This window comes from Drosophila subpulchrella, chromosome 3L (genome assembly GCF_014743375.2).
Source record: "Drosophila subpulchrella strain 33 F10 #4 breed RU33 chromosome 3L, RU_Dsub_v1.1 Primary Assembly, whole genome shotgun sequence".
Taxonomy (NCBI): Eukaryota; Metazoa; Arthropoda; class Insecta; order Diptera; family Drosophilidae; genus Drosophila; species Drosophila subpulchrella.
In genome coordinates this window covers 19,666,960-19,693,454 of record NC_050612.1, presented here as the reverse complement: position 1 = coordinate 19,693,454, position 26,495 = coordinate 19,666,960, and the positions used below count along the sequence as shown (strand labels likewise).

The window sequence follows — 26,495 nt, the reverse complement described above, 5'->3', positions numbered from 1 at the left end:
TTCCGGTGGCTTTTGCTGACCCGCCAAATGGTCAAAGTGGCCAATGCTGAATGGAATTAAAAAGCTTTGAAGCTGGGCTTGGTAAAATTATTTTACAAATTTAAGGTTTTAAAATTTACTAAGACTTTTTCTGTAAAATTTTTAATTTTATTGCATACTTTGTGGGATTTCTTTTTCTCAATCAGAAAATATTACCAACTTTTGACTGCCCAACAAAAATTGGTTTACCTCAGTCATAACTGATTTAAAAGGCATTTAAATGCCATTTTTATTTGATTTTCTATTAGTCAGCAGTGAACACAGATTGTAACACCGCAACGTATACTTAATATTTCAGCGAAATATCACTCATGCGAACGGGGGGTGCCAAAGTCGGCTAACTTCATATCGGAGCTGTGATCTTGATGGCAGCTAATCTGCGTACACGAGACACCATGGAATTAGCCAATCGTTTAATTAACAAATAAATTGAATTCGGATTCGATCTTAATAACTGTTAATGGTTCTGGCGGCTTGTAATTGCCCTGCACCACTGGACAGCTGTCTAGAACCACGCAATGTTTTTCTTTTTTCTCTAACATTTTTTTTTCATCTACACACACTGGTCTCTGGGCAATTACACAACGGATGTGGATATCTCTAGTCGGCAAGTCAACTGGAAGCGTCTTCTTAGCGTCGTGTTTGTGGCTCAAGGTTAGGGTCCAAGAACTGGTCTCGAGCAAACATTTCTCGGTTTCAAGTTGCTTTGCATAAAACGCAGATTAGCCCGTCGATGAGTTATGAGTTGCATTTAGCAGACAAAGTATTACGATAATTTGTTCCAGTGTGGTTGCATCAGAGTGGAGCTTACCCAATCCGATTCATTTGGGCGCATTAGGATTGAATTAAAATTGCTGGGATTGTGCGGGCTCCAATGAAAGTGACAATTAACAAAAACCAAAACTGAAGCTGTTAAATAAAAATTGTTTTTTGCCCCGGACAGGCCGTCGTCGCCTGAAATTTCCTCGAGAGGTCTGGGGGCCCGGAGCAAAAGTCTGAACCCAACCCGGGCCGAGACGTCAAACCTCAATTATAGCCAACGCCAGCAGCGGCCTAGCCAACTCCTATATATAAAACATATGGCCAAATATATATATGGGTACTACTGGTGGCATATACCTACGTACATATGTGCCCGGCTCACAGGTTGCCAAAGTGGACAATTTAATGTGGCTGTCATGTTAAATGCCAGGCCAATAATTTAAGCCTCATTTTTCGTGGCTAAGAAATGCTTCAGCTGGGTGGCAAACAGTCAAAGGAAATCATGGAAAACTTACCAATCGCAACGGGAAAATTCTGGAGTGCTAGCTCAAATAATAAGAAAATCGTTAAGTATTGATTAAAATATATATGTACTTCCTTTTCCGTTTTTTTATTCAATAAAAACATTAATACAACCAAGTCATATTTAACTTTGAGTCTATTTATAGCTTTAAAGTTCTTAGGTTAAAAACAAGACCTAAAAAACAAGGAAGAAGTACGCGATACCATAAACCTAGTTTCAAAATTCAATCTTCCATCGGGTGTGATAAATCTTTCGGGCAAAGTCCAATTGCATTTCATTAACAGTCAATTTAAAATAATCGACCATGATTACTTCCGTCTAGTGGCAAAACAAACTAACTTATTAATTGAACCCAACCACGTGCCCAACTCCCAGTTGATCGGCATCGATCAGACTTCGTTCATTCGAATCGATTTGTGCAACCACAAATAAATCTAATTTTGCAAAACCCTCTTGAACCCCGTTTCGCAAACCGCAAATAATGTTTTCAATAAACAATGTATTTTTCCCTATCCATGAGGCAGCTCAAAATTAAGTCATAAAAGTTTGCCGAGTTGTGAGCATCCGAAACCGGCTAAGCCGAAAGCTCTGTGGCATCTATTATTGACTTTAGAGGCTGTTTAGTTGCCAGTTGCCCGAACAGTTGCCAAATTTAGCATTCGCGCATTACAAAACACGAAAGCAAGATATAGTAGTAAAACCACTTGTTTAGGATTCTATTGATGCCCAGATGAGACCCAGTTGGCCGTAAAGATGCAAAACCACACGAAAACCCTTTCAAAGTGATTGTTGTCGCTGGGACACGTTTTTAGTGTGTTTTTCGAAAAATATTGCAAAATGAGTTATAAACATGTGTATGCCAGTGTTTGTGTCATTGACTCATGGAGCAGAAAATCAGAACATTTTATGTGAGGGGTACACCTCCTCAATACTGCTTACATTGAATATTGTTAACAAAACTATGAATCAGTAAGTAACTAATTGAGATACGTTTTTATAGCACGTTCTTACCATCATTGAAAACCAGTTTTATTAAACTTATATAACCCATGCAAATTGTTATTCATTTTATTAGTATTTATTGAAAAATTATTGGCCATATTAATTAATTTATTTTACAATGCAATTTAATTACGTTAAAACTAAGTAATAAAGTTGTAGAGGACGTTTATAATTTAACGCCGAAAGCACAATTTATTTTGATGCTTATAATAAATGTTTTGGAAATATACATAACTTTAGAGAACCTAATAAATTTTAATTTATGTATTATTTATTAAAATTATTTATTAAAATATTCCAAAGTTTTATAGATATATAACATATTCTTTTAAAGCACTTAATTTGTATCTTTAAAATATTATAAATCTTATAACCAGTTTAGGATAGGGTTTTAAGCCTTACGAATATAATACCTATTGAGCATCTTAAATTATCATTTTAGTGATACAAAGTAATTCCGAATCGTATATAGTATATACCCCTCCTACTCTCTAATTACATCCCAGCCGAGGCAGCTCCATTTGATGCGTCACTTTTACTATCAGCACTGAAAAATCTAAGCTCAGCTCGCAAAACCGAAAAATGAGCAGCAAGCAGAGTAATAATACAGAATAAAGGCGAACATCGTTTGTCGATTTTTCAGTCTGGGATACATAGATGGGGATTTCGAGGGGGCTATGGTTATTATTGCAATGGATTTTCGGAACGAATTTTGCAAGGCTGCCGATCGCTGATGCAGTTTTGTAGCCTGTTTTTGTGTTTTGTGTGATGTTTGAAACTAATTTGCGGTTACAAGCTCGTTTTTGTGTGTTGTGTAGCCGGGTGCACAAAGTGCGGCATCATGCCCTTTTGTTGCCTGGGCTAGGTGCCTTATTGAATGCGATTCAGGGAACTGCTCGCAAAAGTTAATTAAATCACACACAGGCCGGGGGAAGAATTGCAAAAGAGAATGATCTAATAGTGGGGATGCAGATGCAGATACAGATATAGATTTATTTATGCATACACGATGGGGCATAGGCATAATTATAGAGACCCGCTGGCACCACGATCGTGGTTTTCGTGCGCAGGAGAATCTGAGCTGCCATCGCCAGTTGACAATCTAAAATCCCAGACTCATCTCAACTCGTAAATAAAAAACCCAAGAGCACTCCATTCCAAACACTTCAGAGCAAGCGTGGCAGCCCAGCAAAGTGGTTCAGTTTTCAAGTGTTTGCCATTGATATTACGGCCCACACATAGCAACTGGCAACTGGCAACTGGCAACTGGCAACTAGCAACTCGCAACTTGCAACCAGCAACTTGCAACACCAAAAGTAAGTGGCTCTCTGTGGAAGGAAGTCGTTTTGATTATCTTTTAAGGGGGAGACCTCCTTAATTTCGGGACTTTCATTTCTCTCAAACATTCAACACAAAATGATGAAAAATCTTATTAAAACAAGCCCAGAAATCTGTTACAATTACTCACCGTTTTTTCAATTTGCATAAAGCAAAGTTCAATAACATAAATTGCCAGACATCAATATCGCTTTTTAGATTCGCTTTTCATGTTCGGCTTAATTTTTGCCTCGATTTTTGAGCAGTAGTTCCCCTTCGAATGGCCAAGGAAACTGCGGAACTTTCATATGCACAATTTCGGATTTCCATGAACTTAACTTTGCTAAAATCCTTTTTTTTTTTTTTATTTGGCAACTTTGGCCTTTTTCCGCAATTGTCACAGGCAATTGTCATTGCCATTGCTTGCGGCTCTGTTTTTCGATTATTTTTTGTGACTCGGGATTTATATGTGCCCGCTGCCCATTTGGAGCACATTATGTAAATTCGGTGCATTTAAAACGGGTTTCAATTTTGTCGGTTTTCAGCCATTTCTGCGATTCGTATCGCATCTGAGTGCTTTTCGGCCCGCTTTTTAGCTGTCCTAGCCATGCATTTTAATTGGGAAGTGCAGCAACACACGACTCTCGGCCAGGAAAGGCCATAAAAGGCATTGGTTTTTTTTTGTTTTGTGCGCAGCTCGGTAAGTTGGGCTCTTGGAACCTCGAAAGGGGAACGGGAAGAAAGGCCCAGCCAAGTGTGGTCACGAGTGCGGCCTTGAAAGCGGTCTTCTTCTGTACCCATGACATTATGCAATCCCCCGATCGAGATCTCGAGATCTCGTAGAAGGGGAAGTGAGTGAACCGGGTCGCCGAATGTGGCCAACAACACGGGATCGCGGCTTGAATTGCGGAAGATGAAAAGCCAGATTATGACCGTAATTGTCGTAGAATGTCTGCGCTTAAAGAGTCTCTCCCAAACGGAAACACAACTTCAGCAGACAAGATCATAAAAGATTATTCAACTTGCCAACAATTCGCAGGGATGTTAAGATCTTGTTTGAGCATTAAAAGAGCGGCTAATCTTTTGAAGATGAACGCATTTCTGGGAAATTTTTAGGCTGTTTAAAACACTAGGTGCTTGTAGTAACTTTGTACTGCTCATCATTAGGATATTACTTAACATTCCATCATTTTATGATCGTTCTACTAATTTTACATTTTTCTTTATACATGATATGTATATGATATTCTGATACGATACTATTTTGTTATGTTATGGTTATAAAAACCCATACATATTTAGCTATAGTTTTATGGCTCGTACTTATTTACAATTTCATCAGCACTAAAAGAGTAAAATAAATTGATAACTTTTCTTTAAGCCCTCCAATTGAACCCCTTTCTAAATCATGCAATATTTGACATGTTTTATTATTGCCGAACTGCTTTCTCTGCCATTATTTGCGCCCCTTTTTATACATTTCACCCGCCTTCGCTGCCATTTCATCTTTTTCCCCCATGGCAATTAAGCGAAGTTTGCAGTAACTTCCACAATTTAAAAACCTAACGGCAGCTCAGCGCAACATTGGCGGCGACATTGGCTATGATGCTGCAAATGCGAATGCGAATGCGGCAGCCCCCGGCGATTGCTATAAAGATAACAACAAATAGCATTGAGTAAGGTTATATATCTGGGCACGACGACGGAGCCGGGGATATATACACATTCGATATAGCCTCCGATCTCGAGTGTCGCAATGTTATGTGCGACTGGCACCCGCATAACTAAAGTTGGAGCTGGAAATGGTCAGGGGTGGGGGCTACGATGGCTACGACTAGGGGTTCCCGGGGTCCAGTGGCAGTTCATTATGTAAACAAAGCAAGGAAAACAAGAAATCTGGCCACAAATCAATTGAAAACGCAAGTGTTTTTATTTTTTTCGCATCCGACCGACTGGCCAACAAGCTGACAAACCGACTGACTGACCGAGTGCGGCTGTCTCTGGCTCTGGATCTCGGGATCTCTGGATCTGTATCCATAGATGTGTCTCTCGACACATGGAAACCCGAAACCCCGCTTCGGTCCAGTTATGAATAAACATTCGCCGCATGTTTGTCGGGCCTAATGGAGCGCGTGTGTTTCAGGAGGCTTTTCCAGTAAAAGAAATGAAATGGAAAATGCTTTGTCGTTCGATATTTCTCTTTCGCCATTTCGTTTTCATTTTATTACATTGCAATTAGCAAGTCAAACGAAACAAGTTGTCCTGGTCCAGCCTGTTTTCGGTGTAGCTAGGTATAGGTATTTTTCCCCAGTGCATTTGGCATTTGGAAGGCAGAGATGGGCCCGAAAAAACGTGCCCTGACCCACCGTAGATTATCGGTTCGATTCTGTGAATTATGGAAGTCAGCCACCCAGCCGACCCCGCAATTAACGACAGTTGGGTCGGACCCGGTTTTGGGCGCCAAGATTCGTGGCCCAGAGGGATCCAGTATTCCAGCACCCCAACATCCAGCCAGATCAGTCTAGTTAGCTGCGATTGCGCAAGCCAACGGGGCGTATGCGTAGTGCAGCCCATGGCCAATCGAAAGTCGCTGTAGTGGGCTAATTAGACAATTTCTTTATTACCAATGGAGAATCCAAAATTGCACCGAAAAATAAAATTTACAAAAATTATTATAAATCGAATAGTTAGACATATCATATTTCGAATATTTAAACTTATCTCATGTGCATAACTCACAGCAGATAAACAAGTTTGCAAAGTGTACATACCCACTTTGATAAATGTTTTTATAAATGGTTGTTGACGCTGCCAAATGCTAGTTATGAATTTATTACTTCATTTAAAAATATGCCAAAGATCGTCATTAATTGATTTTTGAAGCAAAGGTTATTCAGTAACCATGATGAGGTAAAAATAAATACAAGGATGATTTTAAAACGTGATATCTAGTGTATAAAAAATATAATAATTAATTAATTAATTGTTATTAATTAACTTTTTTTTATAAGAGAACGCAATCTTAGTTTTTTTATTTGAGCAGAATTTTAATAGGTCCTGTGATTTACTGAATATAAATTGTATTTTTATTAATTAAAATTTAATGATATTAAATAAATTCTATACTTGTTTTTTTAAATTTTAAAACCAAGATTTATTTTAATATGAGTACGACAAAAGGGAATCCACATTATTTATAAAGTATAGAAACATTGGAATATTTTTAAATATGGATCGATACTGTTATCTTTTATATTATGCTAACCATTTACCTTTAAAATTATAGAAAATCTTGATAAAGGATTTTTCAAATGTAATTCTTCCCGATCCTTTTTGGTATAATTTTTTTGCCGGTGATTGGTGGCTTCGGCAGCCTTTCACAAAGACCCCGGGGCAATTACAGCTGTAGCCAATCAAAAGGGCATTGGTTTTTATGAACTGTTGAGCATCCGAGTGGGAAGACCTGGAACACAACTGGGCAGAGGCGATGGCGATGTCGATGGCGTCTCCTGCTGTTCAAATCTTTGCATTGCCAGGAAAACGTGCCTCGGAAAGGCCGAGGAAAACTAGAGTTAAGCATCATGATGCAAGAGAAAGAAAGTTGCCACTCGCGGCTCATAAACGGCAATCTCCTCGAAAACCAAGCCCCTGGGTTGGGGTATTGGCGCTACAAAAAGGGTCCAGGTGCCTGCTCTGGGTCAGGCCAATCCACCAATCCACCAATGCACCAATTCGACAGTCACGTTAGGGCATGTTAGCCAACCGTCGGAGATCGCCAAGATCCATAATGTAATGCATATTGCCGGGGGTTCGGGTTCCGGGGCCTTTGTCTTTATCGACTGCTCGCTTTTTGACACTAAATTGCCTTGACTAAGTTGAAGTCTCTGGCCCCTAACGAAGTGTGAAAGATGCTGGTCTTTGATTCGCCTTGATTGCCCAACTTGTGGCATGCACGTCCACCAGTCCACCAGTCCCCCAGTCCAGCATCCAATCCACACCAGCTTTTTGTATTTTTTTTTTTTTGACTGCTGTGCACCGTGAAGATGTAGTTAACAACGTGACTATGTAATCAGCATCGCTGGAGCCGCTAGGAAGTGGCTGCTCGGAGCTTTCGACTGCTGCCGTAACCGCAAAGTGCAAATGATTTTCACCCCGGCCACTCCTCCTTGGGGGCCAATCTCCGGTCACCATTTGGGCACTGGTCCTCCTTTAACTCCCACTTCGTTATGTTTCTAATCAAATTAATTTCGGCAGCAGCTCATGCCCACGTGTCCGGTCAGCATGGCATATGGAGTGGGATTCGGCCTCGTGATCCTCTGGCTGCTGCAGATTGCGCATACGCAGCGTGGCCCCGTCGAGCACATCGAGTTTTACAACGATTACGGCCGCAACCACGACGAGGAAAGGGTGAGTCCAGCAGCTGCTTTACCACATTGCAGCAAAAGCTTTAATGAAAACTAACAGTTATGGTCCATATTTCTGGCAATCACTGGTCAACTTGTATAATGTTTGATTTAACCAACAAAAATGTACTAAGATAGTAACTAAATTGTATAGTTTATAGGAAAAACACTTGATATAAATTGTATAGATCATTTGAAGATTATCAAGCATTTTAGTTCATCATCTAAAAAAATCATATTTAAAATAAAAAAGCGTACTGATACTTTGTTTCATCGTTTAAATATACGTAGTGGCTTACTTTCGTAAGCTTTATAAATGATAGTATAATAAATAAATAATAAAAATATATTTGTATCATTTATCATCACATAATGGGGCTTCATTTCTAAGATACCTTTCTTGACTACAATGAAATCTATTAAATCGTTGCATTTAATATGTTTAAATACTTTAAATTCAATTTACCCACTTAAGTGTGATTAACCTTTTCAGCCTAGTTATTTTAATATCGCCTTCAAAATGTTTAAAACATACATATATCTACCTCGCCAGACCTGTTAAATATACTAATTGGTAAGGCACATATTATTGTTCTGCGTTAAAAATAGCATTGACTTAAACAAATCAAAGGGTTAACATGACACATTTATGTAAAATATACTATGTTATTGAAATTCATACACTGAATATATTATATAATATTTTCCCCAAACCATTTAACTCACTTTCCACAGCTCCACTACTCGCACCAGTACCACATTTCCGACCTGGCCAGTCAGGTGCACATCCTGCACCGGGAGCAGCGGCAGGGTGACCAGGTCTCCGGGTCCTACTCCCACCTGGAGCCCAATGGCCACATCCGCAGTGTGCACTACGAGGTGCGGGGCCCCAACAGGGGATTCAGGGCCGTCGTGGAGCAGCGAACCGGGAACAGTCGGGTGCATCAGGCCCTGGAATTCCGGAGCAGGCAGCCGATCCGGGCTCTGGCCCTCGCCGAGCCTGTGGCATTTGTGATTTAAGACATCCAGCGGCGTGAAACCGGCCCGAAAAAAAAGGGAACAGCAAATAACAAATAACAACAAACGACAAGCGAATTATTTATCTTGTTTTACGCAGTCGTAATTTGCAAAATGTTTAATTGTCTTTCAATGGCTTCGCTGACTTGTTAAGTGGATTTCTAATTTGAAATTTAAATTGATTTCGGGAGGGGCGCATAAAATGTAAACGGACAATTTTATTAAACTTAAAATGTAAATATTTTGGGGCTATAATTCAAGCAAAGCCGGAATGAATGAATACAAATTATTTTCCTTTTGTTTTTGGGGTAAACAAAACAAATGCGAGTGACTTAAGGCAACGAATTTCGATTGTTATCTTTGAGCTGGTTTTGTAAAAAGAAATTAATGGCTACCCTTTGCTTGGATATTATCTGCAAGCCCATCTTGTGGCCATGCCTTTTAACTTGAGTAATTGCTTGAGCCACCGAAAAAAACGGTAGTAAATTAAACACTTTGTATTCGGTACAATCAGCTACCACTGATGTTAGCTCACTTTTCAAGCGTCGGAATATGAATTTCGAGCTTAATTATAATAAATTAACCCCCTGTGAAAAATTTGTTGACGTATTTTTGCGCTACTAAACCCGTTGACAAGCCGAAACACGGTTAACGACACCTTAACAAAAAGTCAAAAGGAGCCAAGCGGGGCATAAATCAGATATTTTTGGGCTGCAGAAAACAGAATGATTGTGTTTTTGTTAGCATTTCGTGCTAATTATATTGTTACCATTGCTGCCCGTTGACGTCTCGTGGTCACGGTCCTAAGACGCCGCTCTGTGATCACCGATCAGCTTAAATGATGGCCCAGAAGCCGCCGCCGTTCAACGACACCGCTAATTGCCCCGGCTAATTGCCGTATGTTTTGTTGGCACTGCTTTTTGTGCCCAGTTTTGAGTGCCCGGGGCGATAAAAAGCCGTTCAAGAGAGTGCCAATCAGCGGTGGGTCCGTTATTCCGTTTGACAGCTCACCTTGTCCGGCTTGCCCTTTCGTCGACCCTTGGCCTGTGGGCAATTAAAAGGCCATTTAGGCGCCATCTTCTTCGGCGGAGGGAGATTAACCTCTAATAATCTCTCGGTTTTTATTTGTTTATTTTGCCTAAGTTATCTCACATCAAGCTGCCAAGTTCGTGGCCTAAGTCATTGGTTAATGGCGGATATTGTTGCCTAATTAGCTTTGTTTGCATTTTCATTAGACCACAGATTTTATGTGAAATCGTTTTCGTAAAAGACGATTTTCATAAGAGGGTTTTCGTTTTGTAAAAAATTAGTAATACGATTTAAAAATAAATGATTTAAAAAAATCAGACGAGTAATTACCTCTTACCAAATAACACAGTTAACCCGAAGTTCGTTGCTTAAGTCTTTTGATTTTAAGGGAAATATTGTCATGTAATATATACATGTGTGATTTATCATTGTGTTATTTTTAATCGATTAGATAAAAATTCTTTGATGTATCTAACTAATTTATTAAAAGTTCGTTTCCAGAGTCTTTCAATTGTTATGCAATTATTAAACGATTTTAGGTTATTTTTATCCACTGTACAAACACTTCTTACCTTCAAAATCTGTAATTTCTGTGATTAATTTAATTTGTATTTACTCCGAACACCCATTTTGCAATACCTACATAAACTTCAATTAGGTTTAATGAGGCCCATCTTAATGTCGTTGCCAAATACCTTAACTTTTATTATTCTCTCTATACCTCACCAGTGAGTACTTTTATTAACCTTCTGCTGGGATTACCACACATGCCCAAAACAAGTTTGTTGCCTGAGTCTTTTGTTTCTGCGTAAAGGGGTTCCTTAATTTCAATTGCCATGTTTAACACACATGCCCAGGTTCCTTAATTTCGATTAGGTTTTATTATGGGATGTTTAATTTTATTAATAGTTATTTACAACATTGTGGGCAAGTCTTAAAGTTAATGTTCGCTTTAATGTTTTCTTGTTTTTTTTTTTCTCAGCTGGCGGCCCAACTTGGATCGCTCAACTGGTCTGCAACGAGTTTCGCTCCTGCTGCAGCTTCTTCATCGCCATCTTCTCCTGCTCCATGTGCAGCTGGAGGAGCTTCTTCTGCTTGCTGTGCTTCTTCAGATGGGCGCTCTTCTCCTCCGCCAGCTTGTAATTGGCAATTGTTGTGGGCTGCTGCGTGCTCGTAGATGTTGTCGTCGATGGGGCAGATGTGGTGCTGTCCGAGGATGGAGATGGTGGTGCGGGGGTGGTGGTGGTGGTGGTGCTGGTGCTGGTGGTTGTTGAGGTGCTGGAAGTGGTGCTCGTGGCGGACTGGGCCTGCTCCTCGTCTAGCCGCTTCTCGAGCTCCGCCTGCCATTCCAAGGCCTTCTCTTCCACCGGCAACTGCTGCAACTGCAACGAGATGATGCATGCGATTATGACATGGACATGGATGTGGATGTGGATGTGGATGTGGCTGAGAATGTATGTGGTTGTGAATGTGGCAAGACGATTGTGAAAGGAAGAGTGAGCATATTTGCGTTGCGGGGGCGGCTGAAAGGCATTTACAATCTGCAGTGTCAAAAGCGGGATTCATGTGTGTCTGAGGTGTCTGGCTTTAATATCTTGTACAATTTATATTTATGTATGTAGTTCTAAATGCATATCAGTTATCACTAGCGCCCATTTAGTAGCGCAGAAATCGCTTGCGACTCTCGTTTTGCCTTACATAGTTCCAGGGGTACGCGTTCTTGGCCTTCTCGTAGGCCTTGTACTTCTTGGTCTTCGCGTTGTATTTGCCCTGCAGCTTGTCGGGCATCACGATCGCCGTGTACTTGATGCCCTGTCCGGGCACATACTGGGCGGCCAGGCCCGGCACGGAGGTCACTCCGCCGCTGTAAGAACTGGTGGCCAGCAGGCCGTAGTTGTTGCCCCTGGGCGGCTGGTTGTTGTAGTTGGGCGGGGCATAGGGTCCGGCGGGAATCGCCCAGGTCCTGGGGCGCGAAGGCGGGGGCAGGACGTAGCTGAGGCGGGAGAACATAGTTAGTTAAGATTTTTAAAAGAATTTGCGATCATTGAACAGCTAACATATTTTCTTTGGGTACATACGAAATAATCTGAAGTTCAACTCATGTTAGAAAATTGTAGATATATGTATATAGATATGATATATTAAAATGAACTAAATCACGCTAAATCACCAATTCATTAATATCATTTAATTTTGATTCGAATATCCTAATACAGAAAACTTCATTTTATGAGTTAAAGTTCACGACATAAGATCCATAATCTAACAAGCATTTCTTTTATAAAGTTACTTTTAAAATGTATATCTATGTTTCTAATGTTCTCCCCACTAACACATTTTATGACAGAAAGGTTATTAAAAGATGATTGTTTTTAAAAGAAAATTTTGTTATTAATTTCCCCTTCTATGCATTAAAACTTCGATTAAAACTACTTTAATCCAATAATAATAATTATGACTTAACAGTATATTAAAGTTTGCCTACAGACCTCCAAACATTTAAATGCAATTTTTATATACAACCTAAAGACAGGAAAATTGCCAAAGGCAACAACCAACAATGCTGCTCATTCAATTTCTCTATATCATCTGTCTGAAAGCGAAACTTCGAAAATACCAGATATTCAATGCATTTATATAAGTAATGTATATAAATTGTCGGCTGACCCTTGCAGCTAGTTTTTCTGGTTAGCGATCGCATCGAAACCCGTTTGCACTTACACATAGGGATTGGGGTTGGGTATGTCATCGCTCTGGTCCTCCCAGACGGGCGCTGGATCCCGGTAAGGCTTCTTCGGCGGCTGGGGGGTGGTGCGGGGCGGAGGCGGTGCGATCGGTCCTGGGTTCGTGCCCCAGTCCACCCGGATGGCCTGCGCCTGCAGGCTGAAACTGACGACTGTGGCGACTAGCAGCAGGCAAGGAGTAAGCTGGAAAACGAGTTTTAATTTTTTTTATAATAAAATGTATTATATATATGAGAATCCTCGCCAAAAAGGTGCTTTGCATTGTGTTTGGCAAATTACTACACGATTCCATTGCCTGATATCATTGGAAACCGAACTCCCCCGATTTTAGATCAAGATTAACCGATTCGAGACTCAAAAACAAATATCATAAAACCCGCTTCGCCTTATCAACGCAACCTCGACTCGACACTCGAAATGCGATGATCAATTAAAACCGCTTTATTTAGTCGCATGGCAAATTGGACACAGACTCAGTCAAATCGATTTCAATTACAATTTCAGGCAAACAAACACTTTGCACTTGAACTCGATTTGTGTGTATAACTTGAATGTAATAACAATAATTACATAAAAAAAAAATAAAACAACCCCCTCACCATCACTTCCCTCGATAATAAAACAATGTCAAGTGTTAAATTGTTGCAGCTGCTTGAGTTTTTGTTTGACTAAAAAAGCGCGCGTATATTCAAAGAAATTATTTACTTTATTGTTCGCTGATTGCCTTGCACTTTGCTCAGATGTTTTGGCCTATGAATCGCAATTACCCATAAATATTTATGACGACTGTTTGTTGGGTTAATTGAATTACCCACTCCAATAAAAGATTTATGGTTGATTAATTACATTCAGTTCAAGTTTTTATTTAATACAACTCCCTGTCGCTTGACACTTTTTATGCGATTCTCAAATCGATTACAATGGACAACAGTGCAGAATGTGGCATTATTTATGGTATATGGATTGGATTGTCGAGTGTTTGCTTAACTAATGAGCCTTGAGGAAGTGTGTGCTCTAGTGCTTTGGACCCCGCCGCAAAACGCACCCAATCCGCAACCGCGGGCAATATAGTATGGGGCTAAACCTTTGCGGCCGAATACGGCCATTAGTTACGTCACGGCATAGAGTTATGGCCCGGCCGGGAGGATAGGCATCTGGCAACAAATTTGTCAGCGCAGTAAATGCCAAAAATGGTATCGATAACGCTGATGTATGGATACCATCTGTTGGCTTCGCTTAGGACAACCCGGGGTTTATTTTTATTGACCAATTTCGAGAGGCTGGGATTCTTGCGCCGACTACAAATCGATCTATTTCGCTGGCTGGATTTTTCTCATGATTGACAATCCAATTGATTAATTGTGCACTAATTTTAAGGAGAACTAGGTACACAGAAAAAATCGGATCGATCGAATCGATCGACAATGTGGGAAACAAAAAGGACCTAAGTCTATTATTGTCTTAAAATCTGTATGATGTATAATTCTAAATTATATAGAGTTTTTACCCATTTTGATTTATTTTATTTGTTTAATTTACTATTAAAATTTTAAGTCAACTAGATTCAAGATATGTCATAACATAACATTGACAGCCAAAATATTATGCAATTCTTTTCGGGGTCCAATCTTTTGTCCATAAATTAAATGTTTGACAACAACATAACCCCAATGTGGGATCGTGAGGTGGCTAATACCAGCAATTACGTACAACACTTGCCCCGAAGAGGCAGCGGTTAAACTGTCAGCGGGCCCGACTATCCCCCATTTTGGCTAATTGATTGACAATTTTGCATTGACAAGCATTTATTTGCTATGCACAATGCATATTGGCATAGAGCCGGCGGTTGCAGCAATACCAGTTCGGCCGATCGACTCTGTCATCGCTTTTTGTGCAATCATAAAAACACGCAGAAATCAAGGCCGGCATTAACGATCGATGCACAGTACATGCCAAGTTTTTGCCCGCTATCCTAAATCCATGGTGGAGGTTGTCATAAAACTAAGGTGAAGCCGAAACGAGTCCAGAAAGCAAATGGCAGGTTTCTCATTTATATAAGAAGAGATTGGATCTGTCAAAAACTATCGGTTTCAGGGGGATTTTTAATTGCTTGAACTTATGTGTAAACCTAAATTATATGTAAGGCCCTTAGGGTACTAAAATTATAAAAACCTTTCTTAGTGCGTTCTTATGAATATCTTTCGAATTTGGGTTTTTGGTTTTAGATTTTGTTGTTAAATAGTATTCTGTGCACATTGATCCTTCAGAAAAAGTAACCGCTCCTTTATAGTTCTACTTAGTTACTAACTAAGTAACATGATCTCATTCTAAAAATCTAAAGATATTGTAGTATCTGTCTTCATAAAACATTTATCTAACGACATTTACGTTTTATTTTGATTATTTTTTCGGCGTGTGCTTGATCATGGCGTTCGAAGGCATAATTCCGAGGCAGAAATCAAAGCGGCGCGGACAACTATTCCGATTCAGCGAGATCTCAACACGTTTCGCTCCGTTTTGAAAACCTTTTAATGGCTCCAGTTTGACAAGACCTGTTATTAAGCGGCATGAGAAGCCATAAACTCGGATTTGTGTAACAATGGTCGCCCTGCTGGCAGTGTCACTTCCGACAGACAAAATAGTGCTGACCCTGAACTTGAGTGGATGGTTAATGGTAGATCCCACCGCGAATTGAGATTTTTATTTGGCTTTTCTCGTTTATTTGCTTTTTTTTTGGCCTGGCTTCTTAATGGCTTCAGAACTGCGCAGGCGGTTGAACGAACCCGAGTAATTCGAAACTCTCCTTTGGGTCGTAATACCGAATCGGAGTACTGGGCACTCCTCTGCGGCCCAAAACGATCTTGATCTGGTAATCTCGTAATGGTAATGAGCGGCAGCCGCCCGCGGGCGTACCGAAATTCTGCTCACTAATTAAAAACAATCAATAACCACTAAGTAAACGCCGCTCCACACGGCCGGCATTGCACCGCATTATCATTATCTTTGATTAACGCAGTTTAGACCGAAAATAATCATTTATTATCAAGCTGACTCGCTGGGCTGCAGTTATGTTTTCTGCAGCGTGCTTTGTTCGAATCTGAAATTAAGTGCTTAGACAAAATATTTTTGCGAAATTTTGTGCAACCAAAAAACCAAAACAGAAACCAGCTCGTGCTTATGATTTTTTTTTTTTGGGTCAAGCTTAGATTTTATTTAATGTGGCTAAAATTAAAGAAAAGCCTCCTTAGCCAGCCGACTTAGTGTGGATTGGTGTTGGATATTCCGGCTCTTGGTGTGGTGGTGTGGTATCCAGCTGGATAAATCGCCTGAGATCTGTGATCTCGGTCTCTTAAGTTATTGTAAATCTCTTTTATTACACAACATTATCGAACAGGCGAAGCAAAGTTTAACGCTTGCATTTTGGCGCGTTCGAATTGTAATTCGATAATAAGTATGCCATAATCATTTTAAAAACGCCTTAATTGAAATAATTTATATTGGCTCATGGGGGTACCCCTCACAATAAGTTCGATATGCCTGGTTGGTCGTGCGGGCCGAAAAAACTGCAGCTTAATTATGAATATGGGGCATATGTTTTTCAGTTAGCATATGTGAATTGCATTTTTGCAATGCGGGCAAAAGGCGAAAACCCCAAATAAAAACGATAATGATAAATGGTATACCCCCAGCTTTCAAATCGTGTCAAGAGTGGGTGATGAAAGTAAGTCAATGGTATACAGCCGATATATCGAAATCTGACTATTGAAAGCAAAGGAGAGATGCAAAAGCACAGATCATTCATCATTCAAAGTGATTTCAACAAAGCTAAATGGGTGATAGACGGCAGATAATGAACTGTCTACGAAAGATAGAAATCATAAGGGGATTACTCCAGTTATGGCGTTGTTATTAAAGCCCACAATCGATTATGCTCTTTGGCCTTATATTTAGCTTTTGAAAAGGTCTTGAGAAGATAATCAAGCGATCACGTTTGGAAATGGGTAACGAAATAAGATGATAATTTATTACAAAACGATTAAATCAACCAGTCCATCGACAAAATATTAGCATAAAGAGATGTAAAATAAAACAAACAGATCATTAAAGATTATAATAAGAAGACGTTCCAAATATTCCACTCCACTTCCTATCTTTAAATTTATTCTTAAGCCTTTAATTAATTCAAGTACTTTTATAAATTTTTTACTATAAGGTTTACATATTCTCTGAACAACTGTTATTTAATATCTAAATTCTAATAAAAACCACTGAGAAACTCTCTTCTTAAGAAAATCTAATGATCAATCTTAACACATTTGCAACCCTATACTTAATGACTTGCTTGGCTAATTGATCGTGATAAAAACTATTCTTTATAGAGGATTTTCCAAGCATAAACTTAGCTTAGTCATAGCGAGTAAGTAACATCCGCCTGAAGCAATTACTAACCCCAACAAGCTGGTAAAGCCAGAATGCTGATCAGATCCAAGCCGACGTAATGATATAGTGCTTTATCAATCGGAGCCGCATATGTGGGTGGGTGTTAGGATCTGCCCAACGTTAGCGTGAAAATATCATCCATAAATCTGGCTGCCAGTTGCCGCGCCGTAGGTGATCATTAAATTTACATCTTAATGGCTTCTGGTGCAGAACGAGAAGGAGAAGACATCCGGCAGATCACTGAACTGGGTCCAACTATGGTGGCCAAGTGGCCAAGTAGCAAGGCGACCTTCACTTGAAAGTCAAGAATCATAAATAAAGGGTTTAAGAATGACTTCATCTGCCCGATCTCGAACAGCCGAAGCGTGTCACGTAATTAGCCTTAGCTATTTTTTTACATTGCGCTCTCATTTGCATATAAAGCACGGGCCTAGCCTCCGATTCAGGTTCGGAATGAGATTCAGTTTCAGTTTCAGTTTCAGTTTCAATTCAAGTTGTCGTTCTACCAGTCCAGAGGCACATATCCATCTTCATCAGTCTAGAGACTCCATAGAAGAGAGGTTCAAGGCCCAGCAAATTGTCGCTCGTTCAATGCAATGGCAGCCGTTAACCATCCATCAATTAAGCAAACTAACCTTGATAAATCGCAGAACAAACATCTACATCCCCAACCCCGAAATAAAGCGCATTAGGGGGCTAGCTTGCGTTAAATTTGAACATGGCTCTTTGACGGCAAATCATTATTTCGTGGCTGTAGTTTCGTTTTATTTCTTGGCTGCGCTCGTTTGTCACAAGCCCGCAAACTCGTTTCCATTTTCATGTTTTCTACCAGCTTAAAATCATTTGTTCGACTTATTTTGTCTGGCTGCAGTGCATTGATACACAGTGTGCACAATGAACCGGGTGTGCAAAAACCAAGTGGAGGTGAAGTACCGAAAACAATATCGGTGTTAAGCTTCCTCATCAGTCTGATGTCTGCACAGAGAGAAATGCATGTTCATTTAAGATTGATTGGTTACTCGCTTGCCTTCAAATTGTATTTCATTACTATTTTATTTTTAGATATCTATATGTGTTTATAAACTATAGGTTTAGGATACACCTCCTACATATATGCCAAAAAAATGCTTATAAAGATATTATCGCGTTTTATTTAATTTAACTTTTATTAAGAACTCTTAAAAGTATTTTCTACATACCATACCATGACAATAGAATATTTATATAAACCACTCCTAGAAAGCTGGGAATTCCAGTAGCTAATATATTTGTAATGATCCAAAGGTGTGTGTTAACTACTGATTTAAAATAATAATAGTTTCCCGTGTGCATTTCAAGCGATATTTCGCCATAACCTTGTGCTGGGAGATCGGCACACCAGGTCTTTAGATCTGTCGGTTCGGTGGCAGATGTGTCTTGAGTTATGATAGGTGATTGGCAGCGATTTGTCTTGGTTTTCGGTGAAGGTGCCTGCCTGGCAGACGCATTATCGATCGCTCTTTGAGGCTACCCTAAGTGTTTCTAGTTTCGAAATTTAGAATGTCTAGTATCGTTTTACAAACTGAAGAGTTTACATGATTTGTACATTTTTTAAGCTGCCTCAAAGAGCTCTTAAGTATCTACACATTTCAAGTTGACATGTATAGAGGAATATCTTTCTGGTATCCCATTCCAAAAATATGCTATTTCTCATTAATGAAATCTCAGAATTTGCATACTTTCCCAGGCAAACAAATAGTTGGCTAGAAAAGCAGTATGATTATGCACTTTGATTAATTGCCACACTGTTCCCATGCTATTTTAGATTTCAGAGGAGTTCAGCCCAAGTCAAGTCCATATCCATAACAAAAGAATAATAAACAATAATCGATGGCCAAAAAAGTGATTTGCAAATCGAATAACCAAAATTTATAAGCAAACCAGACGTGGGAGTCAATCAGTCGCGCAAACAAAAAAAAAAATGGGTAGAAAAAAATTAATCAGAAAATATTAATAAATAAGTAGACATCATGTTGATTTCAATTACGCTGGCAAAATGCGCATTTTGAACCTGCTGCCGCAGCTCAATGGGGTTAATGAAATTTCAAATCTTTTCAAAAGCCAATTTCTTGTTCTTCTCTATATTCTTTATGACTGCGTAGATTTTTCGCCTGACCATGGTGAGTAGGTGGATTCTTTTTACAAGACAGGCATTGTCTTGCCATCGGAATTGTTCCCAGACAAACCGACAGAGCAGGGCAAACTTGACCTTTTTCAGTACTCAGTATACTCTGTATCTCAGATTGTGAGATTCTGAGATGCTGAATTTGCTGATTTCACTCACTCGGACACAACATGCAAGGGGCGTGGTCGGCTTTTAATTAACACGAAAAATTGGCAAATTAAATACTCGTACTTTGCTCGCTTACAAACTCGACAAAATAAATGACTCGAGAAGCGGTTACAGAAGCTGAGGCAGCATCTCGAGTGTTGCGTAATTCATTAGACATTCAGATAGACACGGCTTGCGAATTATATTCCAACTTTATCAAGGAGATAGCTCAATGATTTCCCATATATGTATGTATATCCTAACGATTTTAATTGACTTTAAATTAATTTGATTTTATTAAATTGTAATTGATATCATAGCAATTTTAATTGGTTTTAAATACATGATTAAAGTTATTAAGTTTATTAATCTAACGATTATCTAAAAATAGTATAAGCTACTATATGTTTTTTAAGTTTGCTTTAATTGTATTAAGAAGGATCTTTATTTTTCAATTAATTCAATAAATGAATTAAAATAATGTATTAATTTTAATATAATAATTTTTAACTTAACCGATGGCCATATTGAATATTCTTTTGCCATTTCGTATCGAACCCAAGAATGTTAAAGTTCGCTCAACTCCAAGGTGGAACCGATTTGCACAATGGTATCACTGGGAGATCTCCCCGAAATATTTCAGCAAAGTCATTCATTCTGGACATTCCGAAGGGGCTGCCAGTTTTTCTGGGCTGGAGATCTACATCACCATAAATTTGTCCCAGGGAAGGCTCGAGGGCACCAAAGTGTTTGCCAGTTGGGCATTTCTGGTTTTTTTTTTTTGCCAGTTTGGCCAGTTGATTGACTCCATCTCGATAGCAGAGGCTCATTGAATTTCTGGCATTTTGGGCGGTTAAGTTTCGCAAAGAAAAATGGAAAATAACGTAAAGACCGAGGAAAAAACCTTCGAGACGTAATAACTTGCATTTTGAGTAGGGCACTTAATGCGTCTCAGTTGTTTTTTCATTTTCTAAGTCTTACTAGGACCGACTAACCCGGGCGCTAATCATAAATCTCAACGCAACTACAAGTCAAGACGCCTAATCAACGGTTACCGAACCAAAAGTTAATGTCTGTCAGCCGGTTAAGTGTCTTGAACTTTTAGCCAGGAATGTTGTGAAAATGGGAAAAATAAATAAATCGAAACGAATCAAACAGCGAATCGAGTTAAATCAATTCCAGCCCAAACAATGGCCCAATGGTCAAGACAATGGTTTTTCAAAGTTTTGTGTGTTCAGGAGGTCAATGTGCTACCGTTAGCGTTGAAAATGATTTTTTTTTTATGGAGCGTGGCCAAAGTTGCATTTGATTGTTTTGTAAACAAACCGAAAATCGGCTGTTAATTTGTATAATTTGTGCTTTGTTTGGCTGCTGCATAAAATCAGCATTAAGTCATGGATGTAATGCAGATATACTGTGTGATTTGTCAATAGCTTAACCCATAATTTGAATTACAATGCAAAATACTGGCTGATAAAATGCGCGCTTTACCAGGTGTTGAAAGAAATATTTACCTATTTAAAATGTTTAATTAGAAATGAGCATCTCCCTTTCGTTTACGGAAGTCGTTTAAATTGACAAATTGCATTTTAATATGATTATGCTTGGCTGCGGGCTCTTTGTCTGTGGCAAATCGCCAAAAACAGAATTATAAAAATAATCGAACACGTTAATTACTTAAATGATGTTGCACAAATATTGTTTTTTTTTGCCTGGCTGACGTATTTTGACAATTAATGACGCTGATTTCACTCAGGTTAGCGCAGAGGATTTTCATTTCCGGTGAGACATCGGCTTAACAAAATGTACAAACAAGAGTTGGAAAACAAACTGGCCAAAGAACAATGCGTATAAGATATAAATAAGAATCGACATCAAACCGCACTCACATGGCCAATTGTGGGTCAATGCCTTTGTCAACTGCAGTTTCTGTATTTTGCTTACAGAAAGAGTGGTTTTATGTGGTTTGCCCTTGGCGATGCAGCCGAGATTATGGGAATCCGAAGTACATCCGATTACATTGTGTTCTTTAATATCTAGCAAATATGATGCAAATGGTGGAAATGAGCTCAGAGAAACTCTGGCATAAATTTCTAATTAATTTGCATAAGTTTAAAGAAATCCCAAATGTGACCTTAAGCTTTGCGTTACTTTCAATTTTATTTATTACTTATTTATTTTATTTATAAATTGATAGTCATATCACACTTAATCATTAACTTTAATTGTATTATTAACGATTTTTGAAGTCTAAGATTTTCAGCTCGCTTTCTAATTTAATATTCCTATTTCACAGAAGATTTTAGATTCTCAGAAATTTATAATACGTTTCCTTAGAGTGGATACCCTAATTTAAAGGCCAACCTTTATAAGAACCCTAACTAAACTTCATAATTTCCTAATTGTATTACGCCTTTAAATATGTATAAAGTTTAGCTGACTAAATTCTTATTTATTTTAAAGAATTCCCATATTTATATATTGTATTACAAAAGTATATATTTATATTTGCCATCTTATAAGGCAAGGTCCAATGACACGAATGCCTGGTATTGCTCATGCGTTGATGCGAAATTTATGCAGTTGCCAAGAGTGTGTGTCAATTTCGCTGGATGATCGCGCTTGCGATTTAATTATTTCCAAAATTATGTGAGAGCAAACACAGAATGCGAAAAATGCATAAATACGTGCATTGATTACCCCCAAAAAACACGAGCCAATCAATTGCCGGGCTACACGTGTTTGAACTCAATTACGGCACGGAAATCGTCTCAAAAACGACAAAACATATAATAATAAATATGTGTACTTACCATTTTGTGTGGATTGGATACGGTCAAATGAAACCCGAAACTTCTAAGTCGTTTAACTGGAAAAATATTGATTGTATTATTGAAACGTAAGGCATGAGTGTTACTACAATCACTTTTTGTTGCACTTGAAGTTTTTGCACAGAAAGTTGTTCGGCTGTCCCCTAGAAACAGATTTGTTATTAATTTAAACTGATCAACTGGTCAGCCCCGATCGGAAAATCACAAATCAGAAATCAGAAGTCACTTCCATTAGAGCCTGCATATAAGCCTGTGGGCATATACTATATAGTAATTGTAGACGACTCTGGCATATCGAATGACGTGTGGGACAATATCGAATCAAATCAGATTTAAGGTAAATATCAAATGGAATGGCGACCGCTCATTATGCAATCCCCTTACTTAGTTGGACCCTAGTGAATGGTTACTTTTGGCGGTGATTGTGTGTCGGCGATGACGATGACTTTTGGCGTCTCAATTGCCAGTGGTGTGGTTTGTGCCTGTCCATGGCAGCATTTTGGCTTTCTGGCGGAGATCGAGATCGAGATTCGTTCCACACATGGCCAATGGCCAAAGGCCGGTGACCAGCCTGATAAGAGGGTACTTTTCATTCGACTCCGGCGAGGGGGTGTAGCTCACGATCAGTCGCACATGCGTAAGCCATGGAACCAATTTAAATGACCATTTACCATTTTCATGAAAATCTTAGGTACGGTTAATTTTCAATTGCCTTTGGCGGCTCTGGGGTCTTTTTGGCCACACAGTGTCGCAAAAGGTGGAGCCAAATGCGAGCCACATGCCACGCATTTTAAGTGCCGTCGAAGTACCAGGCATTTGCTATCGCAGATATCCGAGGAAGAAGGCGTGCCAGTATGTACTATCCAGCCAAAAAAAAACGAAAAAAGGTAATAGAAGCCGGCCCATGTCACGGCTAACAGTTGGAACGTGACTATGTTGAGACGTACTCTCTGATTTTAGGCGTAAGAACTGGAGGTCACCGCGTAGAATCTCTAGCAAAGCCAAACCCGTTTCAGGCTGTAATAAGCCTGCAGATCAGGTGACCTTAGAAGCGAGATTTGTGACCAATTTAAGGAACCATGATATGTGCATACATTAGGCACTTAACTTTTATAGAGCCGACAAACTAGTTAGTCGAAGAAGATGCTACGACGTCTGGTCTTGGCAAATGCAAAACCAATTTGAGCAAATTAACAAGGTCGTATAATCATTGGCAACACCCAGCCTCAAGTACCCACAATTACCAGGCTAAGTCAGAGAAAACATTTCCGGCACATTAAACGGAAAAAACAGTGAGGAGATAAAGCCAAACTAAATGCGAGGTGGCTGCTCATGATAATAATAATAATATGCGGCCTGTTCAAAAACTCATTTCCAAGCTGTTGCATTTAAAGAGGCCATACGCGTTTCTCTGTTTTTTCCCTTCCATTTATTTTATTTTATTTAATTTTGGTTGAGAGTGAAAAGTCATGGGCGAGGTTTAATTTATGGCAGCTCGGGAAACAGATTTTTCTCTAGATTGGTTATGCATATTTTTTCAACTTTTATTTTTTTTTTTTGGGTATTTTGACAAATGCCTTCAAGTGTTTGGTGCGTGCAAAACGGCGGACCGCCTTCAATTTTATTTATCTCCTGTGGAATTGATTTATTTATTTGCATAAATTTAACACGCCTGCGACAGCAGCTGCGCAGCCTGCAGGCCATAAATTGTCTGCATTGCAGCACGCAAGTTCGTTGCCTGAGTCTTTTGTTTCCCTTGCCGATTTTAACGATCCTTTTATGTTTATTTTTATTTTCATGTTTATCGTTGCCTTCTTGCACTTAACGAGAACTTCACAACACACGTATATTTTAGCATGTTTGCCTCATCAATTCACACTGCACATACTTCGCTGCTGCTGCTGCTGCTGATCTGCTGATGATCTCTGGAGGATATATATGGTGTATATAGTAGGGATCTCGAGATCGAACCGCTGTTTTTGCGCTAAGGCGTGACAAAACTCATTGAAGACACGGGCCACACTGAAAGCAGCGAATGTGGTAGCATCAGCACAAAGTCTCCGTCTCCCTGCGCTGGTCATCAGCTGGTTTGCGAATCAGCCAGACGGCTTCGAGCCAGGCCCGAACCCCAAAAGCCGAGCCCGAACTCCAGCTCGGCTGCTTTTCGCTTTGTTTTCTATTTTTCAGCAGTGTTTTTCTCGCTTTTTGTGCCAAGCCAGCAACATGTTGCTAGGGCCGTTTCCGGCAGGGGATTCTTGCAACATGTTTCCACTGCTGGGAGTACATGGCGTATACGCGATCTTAATGATGTTAATAATATTTATAAGGAAATTCTAGTCTGCTAATTCCATTTTTATGGCCTACACATTAAAGGCTTAAATTGAATTCTTGGAATTCCGAAGTTTATTATTATCTGTGATTATTGAATCATTAAATTTGAGTACCTACATTTAATTTAAAGCTTTCAATTAAATGCGTTATATTGGTCAATTGCCTTAAGTTAAGTAAGAAAATCTTTTAAGAGTAAAATAAATTATCCTAAAGTTTTTCTCAAATGGCTTTACATTTTTGAACTGCCTTATTGCATAGATGAATATAAATACATATTTCCCTTGACCTTTAAAACTTCCAATGCCCACAGATTTTTACGAGCTAATTTTACATTTTGTTTATATTTAAAAGCAAAATACATTATTCTTATTCAAACAAATAACATCAATATTCAGACACATGTTTCATAAATTAAGCCAAGCTAATTTATATCGCTTCCGTTTTTCATTTTAATGACCCAAAATGTTGTTTTGTTGAATGTGCTTGTAAGCACAAATGAGCAAATATTTTGCTGTACCGAATAATGCATTAATAATTAATTAATGATTTGTTTAACTTAGAAATATTTAATAAATTAAGCAATGCTAATGGGTTTGATATGTTTATTAATTGTTATTAAAGTAATTCAATTATAATGAATAAATACAATAAATGAATTTTTGTAAATGCAGGGAAAATAATTACTTTTATAAACGGCAATTAGCATTTATTTCAGAGGTTTTTTGGGTTATTTAGAAGCATTAGAGGTTTTGATCAAGATATATAAATCTGATGGATTGGTAACTTAATTCTCCATGATTTCCCCTTCGATTTCGTTCGGAACCGGCTTTTACTAGTAGGCCTACGTGGAGGTGGCTCATCCCTGACCTCTTTCAACAAGTCACTCGGTGATAACACACACATCTGTTCGCCGGAGCCACACTGAACCACAATTGAACGTGGCATTACGGAGAGCGATTACGTGAGCGACATTGAAATCGGATATAGTTGTGATATAGTCAGAGGCGGCTCTGAGCTCTTTACGCATGAGCTGAAGGCTGACGTATTTTAATTTCTTTCATTAAACACTTCAACAGCCCCCACAACGAAGTGGTTGTCCCCATCAATTTGATTGGATGTCAACCGAGTCTGATTTTATTGGCTCCTAACTTAATGAGGCCCCCAGACAACACTCGTTATAATTATCGTTCGCCTTATGTCAATGCAAAATACTGCTGTTTTTGTATTCATAACATTTCATTTAATTTTATTTTACGGTTTCACAATGTATCGCTTAATGGAAGATCTGTTTCCTCATTAAGACATTAAATTATGCTAAGTGATTCTGGGCGATTTCGGCGCGGCCTTTTGCGGCCAGATAGTTCAGGTCAATTAAATTGTAAATGCAATTAAAAAGCCATATCAATCAGTTCGCCTATCGATTAGCATACACAAGTTTTTCCAATTATTTGTATGTCTGTGTGTTTAAGTTCGAATAGTAAATCAACAGAAATGTCTGTTAAGATCACTTTGGTCTGACAAGTTGCCTTCGGTATGATATGGTAAGTTACACTGGAAGAAATTAGATATACTTAAGGTTTACTATCTAAAAGGATAGTATTTTAGGTACCATAAGTTGTGAAGATTTAAATATCAGCTTTTATTTGATTTGATATCATAACTACCTGTAATGTATCCCATTGAAATAAAGCTTATATAGTAAATATATTTCTTATATCTATCCCCATTTCCCACTCTGCACGTCGT

General features: G+C 39.0%; 2 protein-coding genes across 4 annotated transcripts; one reads left to right on the top strand and one right to left on the bottom strand.

Moving 5' to 3' along the window:
* Window positions 1-3,038: 3,038 nt before the first annotated feature.
* Window positions 3,039-9,239, top strand: LOC119554098 (cuticle protein 7). Of its 2 annotated transcripts, none has more exons than XM_037864848.1 (3): window positions 3,039-3,642; window positions 7,901-8,050; window positions 8,782-9,239. In XM_037864848.1, exons 2-3 carry the CDS (start codon window positions 7,904-7,906, stop codon window positions 9,064-9,066), a joined length of 432 nt encoding a protein of 143 aa, XP_037720776.1. In that variant the 5' UTR covers window positions 3,039-3,642; window positions 7,901-7,903; the 3' UTR covers window positions 9,067-9,239. The 2 variants fall into 2 exon arrangements, with proteins under 2 accessions (XP_037720776.1, XP_037720775.1); XM_037864847.1 differs by having other exon boundaries at window positions 7,898-8,050.
* A 1,730-nt stretch (window positions 9,240-10,969) lies between these two features.
* On the bottom strand, window positions 10,970-24,514 carry LOC119553317 (probable transcription-associated protein 1). Of its 2 annotated transcripts, XM_037863645.1 has the most exons (6): window positions 24,307-24,514; window positions 22,514-22,561; window positions 22,401-22,456; window positions 12,814-13,019; window positions 11,791-12,085; window positions 10,970-11,474 (listed from the first exon to the last, which is right to left on the bottom strand). In XM_037863645.1, the coding sequence occupies exons 1-6, from the start codon at window positions 24,497-24,499 to the stop codon at window positions 11,097-11,099; spliced, it is 1,176 nt and encodes a 391-aa protein (XP_037719573.1). In that variant the 5' UTR covers window positions 24,500-24,514; the 3' UTR covers window positions 10,970-11,096. The 2 variants fall into 2 exon arrangements, with proteins under 2 accessions (XP_037719573.1, XP_037719574.1); XM_037863646.1 differs by lacking the exon at window positions 22,514-22,561.
* Window positions 24,515-26,495: the final 1,981 nt, after the last annotated feature.